The 21,666-nt window shown below is 42.0% G+C and overlaps 1 protein-coding gene across 3 annotated transcripts in view; it reads left to right on the forward strand.

The window, feature by feature from the left end:
• AGBL2 (AGBL carboxypeptidase 2) overlaps positions 1-20,014 on the forward strand; it is a 42,272-nt gene extending 22,258 nt beyond the window's left edge. For all 3 annotated transcript variants that reach the window (XM_080641463.1, XM_080641465.1, XM_080641464.1), the window contains 9 exons: positions 18-174; positions 3,004-3,130; positions 3,731-3,831; positions 5,763-5,893; positions 8,462-8,528; positions 11,277-11,402; positions 11,919-12,026; positions 14,802-14,891; positions 19,288-20,014. In XM_080641463.1, coding sequence (XP_080497589.1) covers positions 18-174; positions 3,004-3,130; positions 3,731-3,831; positions 5,763-5,893; positions 8,462-8,528; positions 11,277-11,402; positions 11,919-12,026; positions 14,802-14,891; positions 19,288-19,455 — 1,075 coding nt within the window. In that variant the 3' untranslated portion in view covers positions 19,456-20,014. The remainder of the gene's footprint in view (positions 1-17; positions 175-3,003; positions 3,131-3,730; positions 3,832-5,762; positions 5,894-8,461; positions 8,529-11,276; positions 11,403-11,918; positions 12,027-14,801; positions 14,892-19,287) is intronic.
• Positions 20,015-21,666: the final 1,652 nt, after the last annotated feature.

A 21,666-nucleotide genomic window follows, 5' to 3' on the forward strand; every position in this document is an offset into this window, starting at 1 on the left:
GTTTTTCCCCTTAATAGACTTCTTGAAGAAAGGGAGGTTCTCTTGTATTGTGATTTCCATGGCCACAGCCGTAAGAACAACATCTTCCTCTATGGCTGTAATAGCAACGATCGCAAGTACTGGCTTCATGAACGAGTCTTTCCTTTCATGCTGAGCAAAAATGTACCAGACAAGGTAAGCACACAAGGTAATTTTCTGCTCGTTGACTAAGGAAGAAGGAAACTCTCTGCTTCCCACACGCAATAATAGTGTTTGATTTGCCATTTTGTCTATTTTTTTATCTTGGGTAAATCCCAGCAACTTGGACTTCAAGAAATTAGAAAGGTGCCCTGACCGGTTTGGCTGAGTGAATAGAGCGTCCAGCCATGGACTGAAAGGTCCCAGGTTCAGTTCCGGTCGAGAGACTGTACTTTGGTTGAAGGCTTTATCCCCAGTAGGGGGTTTTCAGGAGGCAGCTGATCAATGTTTCTCTCTCATGGATGTTTCTAATTCTCTATCCCTCTCCCTTCCTCTCTGTAAAAAATCAATAAAATAAAAAAACAATTCAGAAAGGTGTGGTTTTAAGAATAATTCTGTGTCCACCAACTGATGAGCAGATAAATAAAATGCAATGTCTAGGGAATGGAATGTTGTTCTGCAATAAAAAGAATTAACTGCTGATATGCTAGGACATGGAGGAACCTTGAAATCATGATGCTAAGTGAAAGAAAAGATGCAAAACACCACATATTGCATGATTCCATTCTATGCAATGCTATAGAGACAGAACATAGTTTAGTGATTGTCTCAGTCTTGGGACAAGGAGCATGGGGAGTGACTGCTAATGGGCACTGGGTTTTGGGAAGGTATTAAAAATGTTCTAAACTTATATTACAACCTTGCAAATATACTTAAACCATTGACTTGTGTACTTTTAATGTGTGGATTTTATGGTATGTGAATTATCCTATATAATAAAAGGCTAACATGCAAATCAACCAAACGGTGGAACGACCGGTCGCTGTGATACGCACTAACCACCAGGGGGCAGACGCTCAACTCAGGAGCTCCTCCTGGTGGTCAGTGTGCTCCCAGAGGGGGAGTGTCACTCAGCCGGAAGCCGGGCTCACAGCTGGTGAGAACAGCGGTAGTCGGATATCCCCTAAGGGCTCCCGGGCTGCAGACTGCGAGGGGGCAAGGCCAGGCTGAGGGACACCCCACCACCACCACCCCAAGTGCACGAATAAAGGTGATTTTTTAAAATTGCTCTGGCTGCTTTGCCTGGCACAAGTTCAAACTTTTAGTAGTAGAGTTATCTATCATTAATCCTATGATTTGCAGTGGAAGCAGGGATTGCAGGACAAACAAAATGCTAATGTTACATGAGCCTCCAAAGAAAAGTTTGTGTAATGCAAGATCACAAATAACGAAGATATTAACGAGCTAATGAAAACAACAAATTTTTGATAGTTGGCTGAGTGTGACAGTCAGACTTATACAGAGTATCTGCATTGATTTAGAAAGTTGGTTTTCAGCATCATAAATACATCCACAAAATGTAACTGCCGTTATAATGAAGAAACTGGGTTGGATTCAGGAAAACATTTAAATTATAGTACAAATTTTCTCACATAAAGATATTTAAGACAAATATCTTGTATCTGCTGCTCTTATTATTTAAAAAAAAAAAAAAAAAAAAAGAGGAAGCTTTTTCTTCCTCTCTTTCCCTTCCTTCATTCCTTCCTTCCTTTCTTCTTCTTTTTTTTTTTTGTTTTGTTTTTTTTTGTTGTTGTTGTTGTTGTTGTTAATCCTCACCCAAGGATATTTTTCCCATTGATTTTTAGAGAAAGTGGAAGGGAGAGGGAGAGACAGAGAACGAGAAATATCAATATGAGAGAGACACATCGATTGATTGATGGGTTGCCTCCCACGCACTCCAACTAGGACCTGGGATTGAGCCTGCAACCGAGGTACGTGCCCTTGACCAAAATTGAACCCAGGACCCTTCAATCTGCAGGCCATTGCTCTAACCACTGAGAAAAACAGGCTAGGATCATTCCTTTCCTTTTTCTTTTTTAAACATTTCTATTTTTGCCAGGTATCTCTTTCTTCAAATGAAATCACATCCAGAACCCAGTATCTAAAACAATTAAAAGCAGAACTGCGTTATTGAAGAGGGGTAGAAGGCTTGGAACACCTGTCCATTCTGCCTCCTCCCTCAGTCCTGGGACAGGAATGCCCTGCGGCTCCTCAGTAGAACCCCTGGATTCTATAGATCACAAGTTAGAAACCACGAGGTAGTGCGATATCTCCCAAATGTAAAGCATTTTCAGCAGAATAGGCTAGGGTAGGTTGGGATAGGTGCCAAGTGTATGTTACAAACTTCAATAGAGGAGAGAGCGTTGGGGTGGTCATGAAAGACAATGGAAGAAACTGAACTTGGAGCTGAGGACATTGGCATAAGGAAGCGAGAGCGTTCCAGGCAGAGACTGTAGTGTAGGGCTGAGGCATACACAAATCACATATAGAGGATCAACCCAACCATATCGAAGGGTTCAAATTGGAGACGGGTAGAAAATAAATCTTAGGAAGGTTGACTACTAGCCTTGAATGCCAAAGAAAGCCAGTATTCCCAAACAGGCATTCAAGGAACCCGAGTCCTGCAGAATGCCCCTGGAGAAGATGGGGAGGAGAAGGAAGGGTTCATGGGCAGTGAAAAGCAACATACTCTCTCGCCTTTGGAGGATCACAGTCCACAATAACATATTAAATAGTCTGAGAGTTGCTTCAGAGGAAGCCTGCGCCATTTTGCTAGCCCTTTATCTCCCTGGTGAGCATGACGATAGAGCTCATGTGCTGCTCCACAATACCTATTAGCATCCCTAGGAACCAGTATTTTATGGGACACACTTTAGGAAGTAATATATAGATTCCCAAGAGAAACATTCTTGTATCATATCAATCAATCTTCTATATCTTACGTTTGCCAGTCTATGATTAACAGAGGATTTAATTTCTCTTCAGTTCTCTTTTCATAGTTGTAATTTTAAGGTCCAAAAGTGCAAAGAAGGAACAGGACGCGTCGTGATGTGGCGGATGGGAATCCTGAACAGCTACACCATGGAGTCTACCTTTGGCGGGTCCACCCTGGGTGAGCTCACTCCAGTAGACCGTAGGCCAGCATGGCCAGGGGAGCCACACAAAGCACTGGGGAGATGAAACCCTTAACCATGTTGAGAGAGAATTGATATAGAGGCTTTCCTTGTCTGCGCCTTATGCCAAATTTGAGTACCCAGAATATGAGTGTGAAATATAATATTTGATGGGGCAATATAGTATTGTAGCTAAGGGCCTGAAATCAGGCAGATCGGGGTTTGAATTTCAGCTCCATTTACGAGTTGTATGGTCCTGAGTAAGTTACTTAATTCTTCTCTGTGAATGTCAGTAATAGTTCCTGCATTATGGGTCCTACTTAATGAGCAAGTGCATGGAAAGCACTTGGCAGAGTGCCTACCACAGAGTAAAACGTCATAATAGTAACTATAGCTTCACAATTATAGCCATCATGACGGTAAACATTCTCATTGTCAAAGATTCTTCTGAACCAACCTAAAACTAGAGGAGAAACCCTGTCCAGAAGCATAATATTCTAGAATAAGAGGTGGTGTTTTTAATGAGATATTCGTAAATTACATCTGCATTTATTTGCTCATTAAGATTTCATAAGAAATGTTTATGGGGGTTTTTCCAGGCAATAAAAGAGACACTCATTTTACCACTGAGGATCTGAAGTCCCTAGGCTACCATGTCTGCGACACCCTCCTGGATTTCTGTGATCCTGACCGAACCAAGGTAAAAATGGGGTTTCAAAAAGGGTGGTGATGCCACTACTGTGATCAGTTTCTCATGGGTCCAAAGTCAGCTCAGTGGGATTTCAGGTAATCTTTATTTCCTCTTACTATTTTTCTGAAGCCTTTATGATCAAAGAAAATAAGAAAGGCCCAGCCTGCACACTCTCGGGAAATGGTAAGACCTCAATTCACCAAGATGATAGAGGCCATTGTTCCAGGGTCCCTTCAGCACTTCTCTCCCTCATGTCCAGGCGTACCCATGGGAGCACCCATTCTTGATTCCCTTTCTCCTATTTCAGTAAACCTGCTGTCCTTTTTCTTCTCCAAAACTAACCCTGTCCTTTGCGCACCTGCCTAGCTCCCCTACAACCTCCCTGAGGTCTTGCCTCATTAATAGCCTCCCCTCTTTTCTGTATCCTCAGTTTTTTCCTCATCTTCCCCTCAACTGGAAATGTTCCCAAGGTGCTTCTATCTTCAGTCCTTTGGCCTTATTTCTCCTGCAGGTTACTTCTATTTCCCTTCATCGCTCAAATTCTTAAAAAGCAATCTGTACTCATGGTCTGTAACTCCTCCCTCAGACCCCATCGGAATCGTCGACCCTGGGGAGACCTGATATACACCACTCTGGATGCAACTGTTTTGGTTTTTTAAAATATGTTTTTATTGATTTCAGAGAGAGGAAGGAAGAGGGAGAGACAGAAACATTAATGATGAGAGAGAATCATCTATCAGCTGCCTTCTGCATGCCCCCCAATGGGGATCGAGCCTATAACTCAGGCATGTGCCCTGATTGGGAATTGAACCTCCTAGTTCATAGGTCTATGCTCAACCACTGAGCCACACTGGCCGGACTGGATGCAACTGTTTAAAAAAATATATTTAAAGGAGAATTTGACCACAACGTGGCTCATTAAATCATAGTTGCCATAGGCCAAAATCTGAACAACCCCATTCTAACTTCCTTCCTTACTATTCTAAAATAAAATTAAATTAATCAGACCTTTGGGTTAAGAAGTTTATAATTGGCTATGGGCAGGAAAAAAGTGGCTAAAGCAGTGCTCATTGGTGTTCTGCCCCAAAAACACTTCTTTTTTTAAATATTTTATTTTTATTGTTGACATTAATACAGATTTCCCTACTTTGTGCCCACCTCCACCCAGACCCCGCCCTCCCCTCCCTCTGGCCCTCACAACATTGTTGTCTGTGTGCATGGCCTATGCATATACTAGTATGTCCTTTGTCTAATCCCTTCACCCTCTTTCATCCAGTCCACCCCACTCACCTCCCCTCTGACGGACATTTGTCAGTCTGTTCCATGTATCCATGCCTGTTTCTATTTTACTCATCAGTTCATTTTGTTCTTGGATTTCACATATAAGTGAGATTATATGGTATTTGTCCTTCCCTGAGTGGCTTATTTTGCTTAGTATAATAATCTCCAGGTCCATCCATGCTGTTGCAAAAAGTAAGAGTTCCTTCTTTTTTACAGACACATGGCAACACTTCTTTGTGTTCCGACAGCTCATGTAGCTATCTGTTAACATGTCCTTAGTAGCAGACATTACAACTTACTCATCCTTTTCTTTTTAATTAAAAAAAAATTTTAATCCTCACTCGAGGATATGTTTTTATTGATTTTAGAGAGAAAGGAAGGGGGAGAGGAGAGAGAGAGAGAGCGAGAGAGAGAGAGAGAGGTCAATGTGAGAGAAAAACATCAGTTGCCTCCCGAACATGCCCACACTGGGGATTGAACCCTCAACCTTTGGGTGTGTGGACGAGACTCCAACCAACTTAGCCCTCCCCACCCCACCAGGGCACAGCTTATTCATCTTTATGTCCCCAGCAATAAAGTGCCTTTTAGCATATACTTAGTAAATATTTGATGAATAAATAAATAAATAATCAAAGATAGTTCCTTTTTCGTTTCCACAGTTCATGCAGTGTCTAGTAGAGCTTCAAGAGCTCTTACAACAGGAAATTTATAAGAAATTCAATGAACTTGGACAAGATATGGATTTAGAAAGAAGATGGAATGACATCTCTTTGTCTGACATTGAATCCAGGTAACAAACTGCATTTCAAAGAAAAATCAGAAAAGTTTCACTTTTAAAATTGTTTTGTTTGCTCTGCTCTTTTGTTGGTTTTGAACCTCAGGTGCAAAATATTAAATAAATCATGGCACACTTAAATACACTTCATTCCTTTGACAACTATGCATGTGTCTTGACCGGGAATTGAACTGTGACCTCCTGGTTCATAGGTCAATGCTCAACCAGCCAGGTTTCAGTGTAACTTTGTTAATGTGGCCTACCTTCCTCACTCTAATATTGCAACGTGCTCCCCTGCCTTCACCCTCCTGCCATTCCCTATCCGCCTTAGGTGCTCTGACTTTTTCAGAGCACCAAGGAAAGTAATGTTCCTAGTCTCTGACCTATAGCATTTTATCACCTCTGTCATTCTGTATCATTTACAACTTGATTGTGTCTCTTACTTGTTATCTTCCCCTACAAGGATGTAGGTTTCACAACGCCAGAGATCTTTATTTTGTTCACTTCTATATCTCATGCATCTCTACAACAGTACCTGGCACATGGGGAGAGCTCAGTAAATACTTGTTGAATTAATTTAGTATATAGATCTCAGCCCCACCCTCATAGTCTCCACAGCTATTTAGGTGGGTGGGTATCTCACATGTGTGCAAGAGCACCATCTACTCCAGCTTACTGGCCAAGGTGCCTCAAGCCTGCACCAGCTGCCCTCAGTCAGAAGGTTTCTGGGCTGGGCATGGAGGTCTTCTGCCAGGGGCTGCACTGTAGTCTGTGTGGACAGTGGGAAGCGGATGGCTCTACCACACTTCCTGTGGCACATCGACATCTGACCCTAAAGCAGTTCTGCTGGCTGAGTCTCCTAGATGCTTTCTTAGGCACCTTAAACCAGACCATCAGGCCCAGTGGAGCGCCCCATTCACCAGGTCTCCTCTTCCATTCTCCCAGAATCCTTTGCCTAACTCCCCAAGATAAGTGCACCAACCCCGCTTCACTTTCACCCTCAAAAACTAAAGATCCCCTGCGTATCAACTCATACAACAGAGCCCAGGGGTCTCGACTCAGAAACAGCCAGACGGCATTCCAGCTGGCTCAGCAGGGAACGCCGACGCATTCGGTTAGGAATTATGGAAACCAGTTTGCCAGCGTCTGCATTAGGAACCCCCTCTCCATTCTCACCATTACACAGAGAAGCAGACTAAGTGTACAAGCTCAGTTGGAGTTTGCTCAGTCTGGGTGTGCACACACTGGTTTTGAGCATTTCTGGGCCACACTGCATCTAATGCTCTTATCCCATTTGTTAACGCTCTCCATTGCCTCTGAAAGGCACCTCAGACACTGTTGTCTAGTGGCCTCAAAGGCTGCTTCTCAGACTGGAAAAGCCCCACGAGAACCCGGAACTGGGAGTTAGATCAGAGAAGGGGTTGCTTTCTTCCCGCTGTTTCCTGTCAGGCTCCTCCTCCTTGTTCACTGGCGGGAAGGAGGGGGAGCAAGAACAGAATGAAAGGGCTGAGCAAAAGGATGGTTTGAAATGCTGTCTTTTCCCAGATTTGAGTTTTGTGACGAAGACATTTTTTTATATGGAGCTCATGTTGCAGTGCACAGCTCTCAGTTCTAGCCAGCCACACTCCAGGAAAGGGGAAAAGATAATGTGACACATGATAAAGGAAGAAAGGGTTCATTATCTCAGGATTCATTCATCCTAGCCCTTGAAGACTGGGGGCCGGGACAGTTTGTGGGGGAGGATTTGTGATCAGTTTAGACATGCATCCAGAGCTTTTGAAAGGTGAATTGGGGTGATGAAAATAATATTCCTGGTCTCTGACCTATAGATTCTTTATATTAAATATATTTATTTATATATTGAACACATTCTTAAAGAAGACCTGGTAGGATCCTGGCTCTCTGAACTGGTACTGGCCAGACAGGAATGAATGAGACAGAGTCCCTGCTTCCAAACAAATTACAGTTCCCTGGCATTCTCTAGGGCTGCACATTGAGAATCCTGCAGCCTCTCACAGTTGCTGCCAAGGGCAGCTCTGCCCATCGGCTGGTTGGTATTTTTTTTTTTTAATTGATTTTTAGAGAGAGGAAGGGAGAGGGAGAGAACCAAGATGTGAGAGCAAAATTGATTGGCTGCTCCCAACCGGGAACTGAACCGGCAACCCTCGCATGTGCCCTGACCGGAAATCAAACCTGCAACCTTTTGGTGCATGGGGTGATGCCCAACCAACTAAGCCACACTGGCCAGGGCAGGTTGATGTTTTTATTTTTGTTTTGTTTTTTTGCTACACAGATTGCAAACTCCTTGGCGCAGAAGCTCTGCCGTGTCCTTTTCTGTTTCCTGTGCCTGATGACTACCAGGCATGCAATCGGCATTCAGAATGAATGAATGAATGAATGAATGAATGAATGAATGAATGAATGAATGAATATGCTTGTCAAGAATTCTTAGCAATTGAAACACAGACAGTGTGGGCAAATAGTGGACTAGATATCCTAACCCCATGCAGATGGTCTGATAAATGGTATTCTTACAGACATCAATAACGGGTTTTTCCCTTTCTTCTCTCCTTTTGAAAACAGCACCAGTGGTTCTGACAGTTCCCTCTCAGACGGTCTCCCTGTTCACCTCCTGAACATAGCACATGAGGTGAGATTAGATAGACTCTTACACTGAAGGAGTAGCAGCCTTAAAAAAGCATGACATCACTAGATAATGTGGTGGAATTTTCTAACTATTCTAAGATCTGCAGAAAATAGAGCAATAGTGTCCCAACTGGTTATGAAGTCTTTGTCTGTTATAACTTTCATTTTAAAAATCTAGGGGGGCAGGGCGTGAGGACTCCATATTTATTCCAAAGTTAACTGAAAGTGAAAAAAAGAAAGTTTAACTAAAAGTGAAAACCATGTTAAGAAATAGGTTATTAAAAATGACTGATACTTGGTTGCCAGAGGAGAAGAGGGTTGAAAAGGTCTTGCCCTGACTGGTTTGGCTCAGTGGATAGAGCGTCAGCCTGCGGACTCAAGGGTCCCAGGTTCGATTCTGGTCAAGGGCATATACCTGGGTTGCGGCACATTCCCAGTGGGGAGTGTGCAGGAGGCAGCTAATCGGTGTTTCTCTCTCATCGATGTTTCTAACTCTCTATCCCTCTCCCTTACTCTCTGTAAAAAAATCAATGTTTTATATATATATATATATATATATATATATATATATATATATATATATGTGTGTGTGTGTGTGTGTATGTATATATATGTAATGTATATATATGTATATGTATATATGTATATACATATATATACATATATACATATATATGTATATATATATAAAAGAAAAGGTGAAGATCTTAAGAAGTACAAATTGGCAGTTACAAAATAGTCATGGGAATGTAAAGTACAGCATAGGGAATATAGTCAATAATATTGTAATAACTATGGATAGTGCCAGGTGGATACTGGAAATATTGGGGGACCACTATGTAAATTATATGATTATCTAACCATTATGCTGTACACCTGAGACTAATAAAAAATAATATTGAATACTTACCTGGCAGGGGAGATACCATGATCACGAAGGTGGTTTTCCCAGGGCAAGGCTTATCCATTGTGCTGACCCCTGCGATTTCCCCAAATGTGGGAAACTCGACTGCATAATTTGTGGTAGTGGGGGACTGTGTTTTAAAATAATAATAATAATAATATTGAATGTAAATTGTAATTGACATTTTAAAGTTGTTTTTAGTTCTTTTATTTTAAAAACATGACCCATAATTTTTTTTAAAAAGTGTTTCTTTTAAAACATTTTTTTATTGATTGACTTGAGAGAGAGAAGGGAAGGGAGAGAGCGAGAGAGACATCAACTTGTTCCATTCTTGTATGCATTCATTGGTTGATTCTTGTATGTGCGCTGACAGGAAATTGAACCCAAAACCTTGGCATGTCGGGATGATGCTCTAACCAACTGAACTACTTGGCAGGACTAAAAAGTGTTTCTTTATTCATGTAGTCTTAGATAGTTTTTTATACTTTCACATATTATGTAACTTTTTTGCCCCATCTGTTCACAGACTTTTTCTTACATAGGTGGTATAAAAGATGATATTTACAAACAATAAAATATTTCTTATGATTTAATTATGCACATGATTTCCTAATTGCATTAAGAAATATCTCGCCCTGACCAGTTTGGATCAGTGGATGGAGCATCGGCCTGCGGACTGAAGGGTCCCAGGTTCGATTCTGGTCAAGGGCATATGCCTTGGTTGTGGGCACATCCCCAGTGGGAGGTGTGCAGGAGGCAGCTGATCGATGTTTCTCTCTCATCGATGTTTCTCCCTCTCTGTCCCTCTCCCTTCCTCTCTGTAAAAGATCAATAAAATATATTTAAAAAATATATATATATATATCTCCATCATAAGGTGAGATTAAGGCTGTCAGGAGGAGCCAGCCAAATTATACTCAGCCCTACAATTTCTTCAACTGTATTTACATCAACATCAGATTAAGCTTCACCACACCATAGGTACCTAGAAAATTTGTCCTGAGCTTCATTTGCTTAAAGTAACAACCAAATTGAATCTTTTTGGTGGTGTTGTTAATCCTCACCCGAGAATATTTTTCCACTGATTTTTAGAGAGAGTGGGAAGGAGGGGGAGAGACAGAGAGAAACATCCATGTGAGAGAGACACATCATTTGGTTGCCTTCCACTCACACCCCAACCAGGGCAGAGGATTGAGGCTACAACTGAGGTACGTGCCCTTGACTGGAATTGAACCTGGGACCTTCAGGCTGCGGGCTGACGCTTTATCCACTGAGCCAAACCAGCCAGGCCCCAAATTGAATCTTTTTTTTTTTTTTTTTTTGATATTTTACAGAGAGGAAGGGAGAGGGATAGAGAGCCAGAAACATCGATGAGAGAGAAACATCGATCAGCTGCCTCCTGCACACCTCCCACTGGGGATGTGCCCGCAACCAAGGTACATGCCCTTGACCGGAACCGAACCCGGGACCCCTCAGTCCGCAGGCCGACGCTCTATTCACTGAGCCAAACCGGTTTCGGCCCAAATTGAATCTTTTAACCACACATCAAATAATCAGTATTGTCTGTACCTGACATTATTGCCATAAGTAATCTGGTTTTAAATTATAAATCGCAAATATTTGGTCATTGGTATAGGAGCCCCTTTCCCAGTATATGTATAATAGTCGGGTTTCGGGGTTGTTAAATGGGGAGCAGCCTCTGGCAAGGAGGTAACAACTATTTGTTCTTCAAACCAACAACTTAACACTGAGGGCCGCACACTGGCTTAGCTATGGTGTCTTGAGTGGTGTGTGACGAGAGTCCTCTGGAATCCTCAATGACTAGTTTCTCTGTACTTTTTGAAATAGTTGAATCATAAGAAGAAGATGTACAAGAAGAAAAAGAAGAAGCCACTTCAGACGAGGAAACAGCGAAATGAACAGTATCAGAAAAATAATATGATACAGGAGTTCAAGTCAACAGAAGATGCCCTGGTAAGAAAGCTCTGCTGCCTGCTTCTCCTGTCTGGTTAAAGAGTATTCCATTAACAACAGGACTGGGGGTTAAGGTTTACTCTAAATCAGAAGGGGGTTAGAGGTGAAAGCTTTCTGTCTTGAGTTCAGAGCTCTTTCCTGGTCCTCTGGACATCTCTGAGCAGCTTCCAGCCTTGGCCCACGGGTCCTCTGCTGTGCTCTGGAGCTGCAAGTCTGGGTGTTGACTAAGTCTGGATTTCCAGAGGGAAGTGGTGGAATGGCTGGCAAAGGAGTGGCTGGAGCTGGTCAGGATTGCTGGGTGCTGAGGAGTCAGGCCTGGCCCAGGCTAACGACACCTGGATAGCTCCTTCCTTGTCTTTCTCCCAGCTGATGTACCTACATTATGCCCTCTGCTTTCTAAAGTTGAAAATGCTTTCAGAGGTGGGAGTTTTACTGTTGGGTGAATTGAGTCAATTATGAGCAGATTAATTGCAATCGGTCAATTGAAAAACATTCTCTTTGCACTAATCCTTCTAGAAAAGGCCAGGACTTGCTTCCACGCTGCAAAAGCAGCCTACCTTTTTAAAAAATTCTGAGAATGCCAGTTCTTCAACAGTAAAAAATGAAAGACCAAGGATGAATGAGGTAAATTTTGTCTTTTTGTTTGTTTGTTTTTCTTTTTTTTTTCTTTATTAAGGTATTACAAATGTGTCCTTATCCCCCCCAATGTCCCCCCATCCCCCAAGTCCTGCTCTCACCCTCACCCCCCTGTTGTCTGTGTCATTGGTTAGGCTTATATGCATGCATACAAGTCCTTTGGTTGATCTCTCCCCCTTACCCCCACCCTCCCCTACCTTCCCTCTGAGGTTTGAGCATCTGATGGATGCTTCTCTGTCTCTATATCTGTTTTTGTTCATCGGTTTATGTTGTTCATTATAATTCACAAATGAGTGAGATCATGTGATATTTATCTTTCTCTGGCTGGCTTATTTCACTTAGCATAATGCTCTCCAGCTCCATCCATGCTGTTGCAAATGGTAGGAGTTCCTTCCTTTTTATAGCAGCATAGTATTCCATTGTGTAGATGTGCCAAAGTTTTTTAATCCACTCATCTGCTGATGGGCACTTAGGCTAATTCCAAATCTTAGCTATTGTATATTGTGCTGCCATGAACATAGGGATGCATATGTCCTTATGAGGTAATGTTTTTGCTTGACTGTTTTTTTAATTTACTCATAGAAAAAAATGTATTAAAACTTTTTTTGTAATTTTTTTGAAGTATACAATGTGATGATTTGATGTGTATACATTGTGAAATGATTCTCACCATTGAGTTAACTAACACATCCATCACCTCACATGGTTATCTTTTTTTCTTTTGGTGAGAACATGTCCACTTCTACTCTTAGCACATTTTAATTACACAATGCAGTATTATTAACTATAGTCACCATGTTATACATCAGATCGTCACACCTCATCTGATAACCAAAAGTTTGTACCCTTTTACCATCCTCCCCCTTATTTGCCCCACCTCCCAGTCGCTGGTAACCACCATCTACTCTGTTTCTATGAGTTTGACTTTTATAGGTTCCACATATAAGTGCAATATTTGTCTTTCTCTGTCTGGTTTATTTCACTTAGCATAATGTCCTCCAAGATCATCCATGTTGTCACGAATGGCAGAATTCCCTTCTTTATTATGGCTAAATAACATAAGTTTGCACAGATTTTTTCTCATTCAGTAGATTGCCTTTTCATTTTATTGGTTTTCTTTGCTGTGCTTTTTAGTTGATGTAGTTTCACTTGTTTATTTTTTCTTTTGTTGTCTTTGCTTTTGTTGTCAAAACCAAAAAAATCATTGCCAAGACCAATGTCAAGGAGCTTACTTCCTATGTTTTCTTTTATGAGTTTTACAGAGTCAGGTCTTAAATGTAGGTTTTTAATCCATTTTGAGTTGACTTTTGTGTATGGTGTAAGACAGGAGTACAGTTTCATTCTTTTACATGTGAATATCTAGTTTTTGCAATACCATTGTATATTCCTGGCTCATTTGTTAAAAATTAAATGACCACATATGAATTTATTTCAGGGCTCTATATTCTGGTCCATTCTTAACTCTTTGTCACACAGATTCTCTGATTTTTCCAGTTAGTATGTCTCTCCCACAGGGCGAAGAGCACAGTAGCCCTCTGTGTCACCCTTACCTGTCAGTGCCACTGGGAGCAGGGGAACATTAAAATTGGTGGGGAGACTGGCTCTGCTTTAGATTACACACCACTGAAGTCTGACACCAAATATTGGTGATTTGTGACTTTATACCCAGAACATAAGAACAGGCTGTTTTACCATCCATCCAGCCATTTATTCAACAAATTGTATTGTGTAACCACTATGCGCCAGGCCCTCTCCTGGATGTGGCAAATATGACATTGAACAAAACACTATCCCTGCTCAGGGACCTTAGAGTCTGGGCTGGGGATTTGACAAGTAAACAGCAAATGACATTAACAGAATAGGATGCAGGGAACACAAAGAAGCACCTAACCAACTTTTAGTACTTTGGAGTTTTGTGGCTATAAAGTCCCTGGTTCTTTTATAAGTTTTGGTACAACAGTAGCTTATTCTTAGTGGGTAGAGTGTAAGATTGGCCCTCCTCTGGCAGAATGCTACCCCGTGAGTAACAGTGAGATAACGAGGCCCCGCTGTGTTACACTGAGGAGCCCTCCAAGGCACAGCCATCTCCATTCAGTATTGAGGGACATCTGGGGTCTAGTGTAATAGTGACAAGGAAACAGCTCTGAAGTCTATTTGAGTTCAAACATCACCCCCACTATGTAATTTTCTGTGAGATACTTAACCACCCTGGGACTTTGTTTCTGCATCTAAAATGTCTATAGATATAAAAGCCTAAACAACCATAACAACTGGACGACCAATCGCTATGACATGCATTGACCACCCAGGGGCAGATGCTCAATGCAGGAGCTGCCCCCTGGTGGTCAGTGTGCTCCCACAGCCATCTTCCTGCAGCTGGCCCCCATCAGCCTGATTGGGACTGGGCGAGATGGGCCCCAATCAGCCCCAATCACCAGCCAGGCCGAGGGACCCCACCTGTGCACGAATTCGTGCACCAGGCCTCTAGTTATGGTAATAATATCAACAACATAAGGTTGGTTGAGAATATTAGATGTGAATCTGTGTGTAAAAGGTCTGGCATATGGTAAGTATTCAATAAATATTTTTGAATTATTTGAATTATTTTCTTTGAATTATTTGTTTGTGTCCTGCCTCTCTTTTTGTGTTAGAGTATCATAATGAATCAACATGCATGAATGAAAAACACTCAGAGAATGTATATTCTAATATTCACACTTGTCCAAGTAGAAATTTTAATGAGATTGTGTTCATTTATTCTAGTCACAGTTAAATGGAAGAGACAAAGGCATCTCCCTGGACCCATCAAAAGCAACTAGCTTGATTCTGACTAAGAATAAAGAAAGAAAGCAGGTATTTCACCTAATATATATTATACCTATATGCTGGTCATTTACTTTATTTGGTTTTGAAATGTACTATGTGATTTGGAGGGGTGGTGATCCACAGTCTACAGTTTCACCTTCTCAGATTTGTTCTGCTCAGCTGAACGCCCAAGGTAATTTGCACCCTCAGGCTATAAGTCACTGACCACCCTGGGGCACAGCCCACAAGGTACTAAAGGGCGCAGACAGCCCTCCCAGCTTGCCATGGAGAAGTTACCTTTATTCCAACGAACATTTGTTAGGCAGCTGTTATTTTTTAACTCCAGGCAACGTCTCAGGGAAAACAGTGATAGCGTAATGCAGCAGTGCTCACCTCAAGGAGTTATTAGCAGCAAGCGGGGTAGGGTAGGGGCGCCGCCTTAAGCTATGACGTGTGCTCCACGCGCCATGTTATAGTGATCCTTCAATGCTGAGGTTTGTGAATGGTTTGCTTTCTTAGAAGAATAAGTTAGCGTGACACATATTTATCCCTATCCATTGCTCTTATTCCTTGGCACTTGCATATTCTTTCCTGAAAGGGAGGCAGAGAGGTGGACAGATGATAAATAAGCTGTTGTTTCAAATAGCACTGGGTACGTCTGTGGGAGGGTGCAGCTCACGTGTCCAGGGAAAGATTGGAAACCACTGGATTGCGTAGGTATACTAGATATAGAACCCACAGTTCTCCTAAGGGGAAGTCCCTCCTTTATTCTCAGATCTGTTGCTTGAGAATTGTCAGGTTGATGTTCTCATTTATTCAGCAGTATCCTATGGAGAACTTAGTAGGTGCCAGGCCCTTTGAGGACAGTAAGACATGATCCTTCCCTTAAGGCAGTGACCCTCTACATGGGGTGGCAAGATAGTCCAACCAGCTGGTATAACAGAAACTGAAGAGCGATGGAAAAAGAGGGTTAGCCCTAGCCATTTTGGCTCAGTGGATAGAGCGTCGCCTGCGGACTAAAGGGTCCCAGGTTCGATTCCAGCCAAGGGCGCATGCCCGGTTTGCGGGCTCAATCCCCTCCCCAGTGGGAAGCATGCAGGAGGCAGCCAATCAATGATTCTTTCTCATCATTAATGTTTCTATCTTTCTCCCTTCCTCTCTGAAATAAATGAAAAAATATAATTTAAAAAAAAGAAGAGAGGTTTAAATAGTCAGAACAAAGAGAGTTTCTGTCCTGACAGACAATAAGTGATGGACTTGTCCTTTCTCCTCATTCAGCATTTATCACAAGAAGTCTGTAGGTGCCTAAAACCATATCCTGCAACTGAATCGTGCTGGTTAAGCTGCAACATGTAACCAGGGATTTGATGAAACCCAGTGTACTGGATGAATGCCTTCCAAACCTGTACCTTTATTTCATTTTCCTAAAGTTCCTAGTGTAATATCTCTCTAACAGAGATGTAGGCATGTAACTTCCAGACAGCTTATAAAATGCAGTCCCTGATCTGCTCAGAGCAATTAAAATGTTGCCCATAGAGAACCAAGATGGCAGCACAGGTAAACACCTGTACTTGCTGCCTCCCACAACCACTTCAAAATTACAACTAAAAGATAGAACAACTATCATCCAGAACCACGGGAAAGCTGGCTGAGTGGAAGTACTACAATTAGAGATGTAAAGAAGAAAGCGCATTGAGACTGGTAGGAGGTGCAAAGGTGCAGAACGGGCTGGCACCGGGTGCACTGCTTTTTAATCAGGAGGGAGATACAAGCTCCCGCTTGCTCTGAACTCCAGTGCTGGGCAAGACTCTGGGGGACCCAGACACATACAGGGAGAAACTGGACTGTCTGGCATCAGGGCAGGAACACGGGGGCAGCTTTCTTCCAGACGGAGGTGCTCCTAGCAGTCATTGTTCCTATGCTGGGACCTCCCCAGTGCAGGGCTGACTGGCAGCCATTGCTGTTTGCTTCGCCCTGGAGATTCCCTGAGACCCCACCCCACCCAATTTACAACCCCACCCAAGCTATGCACAGCGGCTTTTGCATATGAATGGCCTGTCCTTTCTTAGCCTAAAACCTGTCAAACAAGGTGCAGCTGGATCAGGGATCCCCAAAGCTATCAAAAGAAAGCCAAAGGCCAGCAGCAGCAGCAGCCTGCCTGCTTGACAGCTGGGCCTCGTCTGGGCACTTCCAAACCCTATACAAAGAGGAAGAATCTGCAGATCTCCCTGTAGCTCCTGCTGGGTGGCCCCAGACAGTGGCTGACCTTGCACCTCCTTGGAGATCCAAGAGCCAGTGTACCCAGTGGTTAGTGTGAGACCATACCAGATTACAACTCTTCACATCCATAAATGACACACTCAGGGGCAGACTCAGTGAGCACCAAAGCCCCACTGAAGCAAGTCCTAACCCATAAGAGTGTCTCCTGCACAGCAGCTCTTCCATTGTAGACACAGCTGGTCCTCACAGCCAATTGGCCTAGAGGTCAATTCCTCCCAGTGATACCAACAACAATCAAAGCTTAACTACAAGAAGACTGTGCCCACAGCCCACAAAGGGGTGCACCAAGAGTGTCCACCTCAAGTGATTGGGGAGGCTGAGCCACTGGGCCCTACTACACAAGGAGCCTTAGCAGCTACGCAATACATAGAAACAAACACAGGGAAGCAGCCAAAATGCAGAGACAAAGAAACATGTCACAAATGAAAGAAATGGAAGAAAGCAAACTACTGGATATAGAGTTCAAAACCATAGTTATAAGGTTACTCAAGAATCTTCTAGAAACCTCCGAGGAACTTAGTGAGACCTTCAAGGATCTTAGTGAGAATGCCAAAAAAAAAAAAAAAAGAAAAAAAAAATTGAAAAGGACCAGTCAGAAATTAAGCATACACTGACTGAAATAAAGAATAATATACAGAGATACAACAGCAGACTAGAGGATCCCAAGAATCAAGTCAAAGATTTGAAATACAAGGAAGCAAAAAACACCCAACTGGAAAAGAAAAAAGAAAAAAGAATCCAAAAACATGAAGATAGTGTAAGGACCCTCTGGGACAACTTCAAGCATACCAACATCTGAATTATAGGGGTGCCCAAAGAAGAGAGAGAGCAAGATATTGAAAACCTATTTCAGTGGTTTCTCAACCTTTCTAATACCATGACCCTTTAATACAGTTCCTCATGTATTGAAAAAACCATAAAATTTTTTTTGTTGCTACTTCATAATTGTAATTTTGCTACTGTTAATGAATCGTAATGTAAATATCTGTGTTTTCCGATGGTCTTAGGCTTTACAGCACGGTTCTCAACCTGTGGGAGAACCGCTAGCAGGGTCGCCTAAGACCATCGGAAAACACAGATATTTACATTATGATTCATTAACAGTAGCAAAATTACAATTATGAAGTAGCAACGAAAAAAATTTATGGTTGGGGGTCACCACAACATGAGGAACTATATTAAAGGGTCGTGGCATTAGAAAGGTTGAGAACCACTGACCTATTTAAAGAAAGAATGACAGAAAACTTCCCCTATGTGGTGAAAGAAATAGACTTACAAGTCCAGGAAGCGCACAGAACCCCAAATAAGAGGAATCCAAAGAGGACCACACCAAGACTCATCATAATTAAAATGCCAAGGGCAAAAGACAAAGAGAGAATCTTAAAAGCACAAGAGAAAAACAGTTACCTACAAGGGAGTACCAATACTGATTTCTCGACAGAAACTATGCAGGCCAGAAGAGAGTGGCAAGAAATATTCAAAGTGATGAATAGCAAGAACCTACAACCAAGATTACTCTACCCAGCAAAGCTATCATTTAGAATTGAAAGTCAGATAAAGAGCTTTACAGACAAGAAAAAGCTAAAGGAGTTCATCACCACCAAACCAGGATTATATGAAATGCTGAAGAGTATTCTTTAAGAAGAGGAAGAAGAAAAAAAAGGTAAAGATAAAAAATTATGAACAACAAAGTGACAACAAATACATATCTATCAACAAGTGAATCTAAAAATCAAATGAATAAAAAATCTGGTGAACAGAATAAACTGGTGAATGTAATAGAATCAGGGGCATGGAAATGGAGCAGACTGACAATTCTCAGGGGGAAAGGGTGTGGGGGTGCGGGAAGGGATTGGACAAAGATCTTATACCTATGGACGTGGACAGGGGGTTGGTGAGGTCTTGGGGTGGAGTGGGAACTGGGTGGAGGGAAGCTATGGCAGGGGCGGGGAGAGGAACATCTGTAATAATCTGAACAACATATATTTTTTAAATGCTGCCCATAGACCACTGGCACTCTGAGGGACAAAGGCAAATGCTTGATATGCCTCTGCCCTGTAACAACTACTTCTCACTAACTCCTTGTAAACCAACCCGAATCCTTACTCTAACTTTACAAATTACAACATAAAGTGAGTTCAACTTTTATATCTTGTTTGCACAGAGAGAAAAGCCAGGATTTACATGCTCTTCAAAGAGAAGCACAAACACCGGCAAAGAGCCAGATCCAGATATGAAGCCAGACTGGTCCAGGAACAGGTTTCTTGCCACAAAGAGAGGCCACTCCACCATGGCAGGGTACCCGTCCTTGCACATATACACATACCCGTAGGGCACTGGGGCCACACCACACGGTGCTTGTTTCCTTGGCATGTTTTGGGTGAGACACATTTGGAATGAGGGAGTTGTATGGTGGGTAACTACGCTTGTTGGTGGTGTACTGTGTTGTGCATTCATGTACACTGACCTTCCACTGTGTGCATGCCTTCAAGATGCACATGTGTCTCATGAATTAAATTACTTTTCATAAAATGAAGCTTCATTGTGATGTCTGGAAAAGCTTCCTTTATCAGAAGTTCAAGTGTGTTCTCATGGAACTTACAGCACAGAAATACCTCATTTTAACCAATAGATATCCTGTCCAAAATTATGTGCAAATCAATTTTAAGTGATCAAACTCTGTTTTAAACATATTCTGTGAGTGTGCCATGTTAAAAATGTGTCACAACTTGCTAGTGATGTCAAACTGTGGTATCTCAGACTTGCTCAGGATGAAGTGTTCCCACATACAGAAAAAAATTCATGTATTACCGGAAATTTAATGTTGCATATATTATGTTCAGCACAGTTATGTAAGTTTTAAAACCCATTGATTAAAATTTTTTCTCTCTAACCAGTTGTTTCCATTGATTGGGTAACTGCATAAGCTTTTGTGAACAGGTATTTTAGATCCCTCCCAGCACCTATGCTGACACTATGCTAGTATCATGTTCAGAAAGGGTCACTCCAAGGCCTGCCAGGCTTCCCATTTGACTTACCTTCTTCCTGTCACAGTAGGTTGCAGGGCCTTTACCTTTTTTCTTTTTCTTTTTTTAAAATATATTTTTATTGATTTCAGAGAGGAAGGGAGAGAAAGAGAGAGATAGAAACATCCATGATAAGAGAGGATCATGGATCAGCTGCCTCCTGCAAGTCCCCCACTGGGGATCGAGCCCACAACCCCAGCATGTGCCCTTGACCGGAATCGAACCTGGGACGCTCTATCCACTGAGCCAAACCGGCTAGGGCCCTATACCTTTTTTCACTTCTCTTATCTATGCTGCTGACTTCAGCTCCCTTTCCTCTGAGATTCTTCCCCAAACTTCATGGGCAACTTCTACCCTGCACCATTGGAAAATATGGTGGAGCAGCTTGCATCTCCCAACCACCCACTCTTGCCAGAGGCTCTGTACCTCTCAGTGCCCACAGGTATCAGTGGGGCAGAGACAGTGGATATTTTGTTGGCACTACAAATTCATGACTAAAAGTCCCCTTGCTAAATGATCTCAGACATGGTCTGGTTAGACACTGTTGTTTAAATTGTCAATTGTATTGATATCTAAAAATTTCTGGATTTATTTAGAAGCAACTTATGTCTCTTACCATTCTAAAAGCTACAGTTATATATTATATTATTGTGTGCCAGGATGGGTAGGCTTATTATATCATTCAATCCTCACAACAGTATGAAGTAGACATTACAATACTAATTTGTCTAAGATTCAAAGAGGTCCTGTAATTTGCCTAAAGTCACACAGTTAATAACTGGTAGAGGATGACTTTGGAGCAGGTCCATTGAACTTTAAAGACCAAGCTCCTTCCTGTTCTGTAAACTGCCTCCCCCTATCACCTAGCACTGTGCTGAGTACAGGACAATATTAATCAAAACTAACATTTGTTTTTTAATATACAGTTTTTAAAAGATCTTATCCTATACACAATTTCACTTAATGCTCAATAACCCTGAGAGGTAGGTATTAGTGTTACTCTTAAATTTCAATACAAAATCTGAAAACAAAAAAAGAGAAAATGACTTCTGAATCACTTTGATACTAAAGAAAGCCAGAAAAGAAAATAAAGTCAGGATCTAATACAAATCTTCTTGGCATTTCATTCTCTGTGCCCCACTTCGTCTCACTAAGTGTTGTTTGATACAGAACATATGGGTTGGGGCTGAAGGAGTAAGGACAATGTCTTTTTCTTTTTGCTTCTAAAAGCCTGTACTCTGATGGGCACTGAAGTATTTGTTCATTCATGAGCACCTGGTATGTGCCAGGCTCAATATACAAAATGAAAACAGGCTGAAAGTTCCTGAACTCAGGAGTTTACATTGTAGTGTGGAGAAGACAAACATAAATTACAACGATATGTGCTACAGGACGCTGTGGTAGGAAATAAGAGGGAGGTAAATTTACAGAAAGATCAGAGAAAGCATTTCCGAGAAGTTAGCATTAATTGAATGAATGCATGAATAGCAACCTGAGTTTTTTTTGGCCATTAGATT

The sequence above is a fragment of the Plecotus auritus genome (genome assembly GCF_963455305.1).
Source record: "Plecotus auritus genome assembly, chromosome: 9".
NCBI lineage: Eukaryota > Metazoa > Chordata > Mammalia > Chiroptera > Vespertilionidae > Plecotus > Plecotus auritus.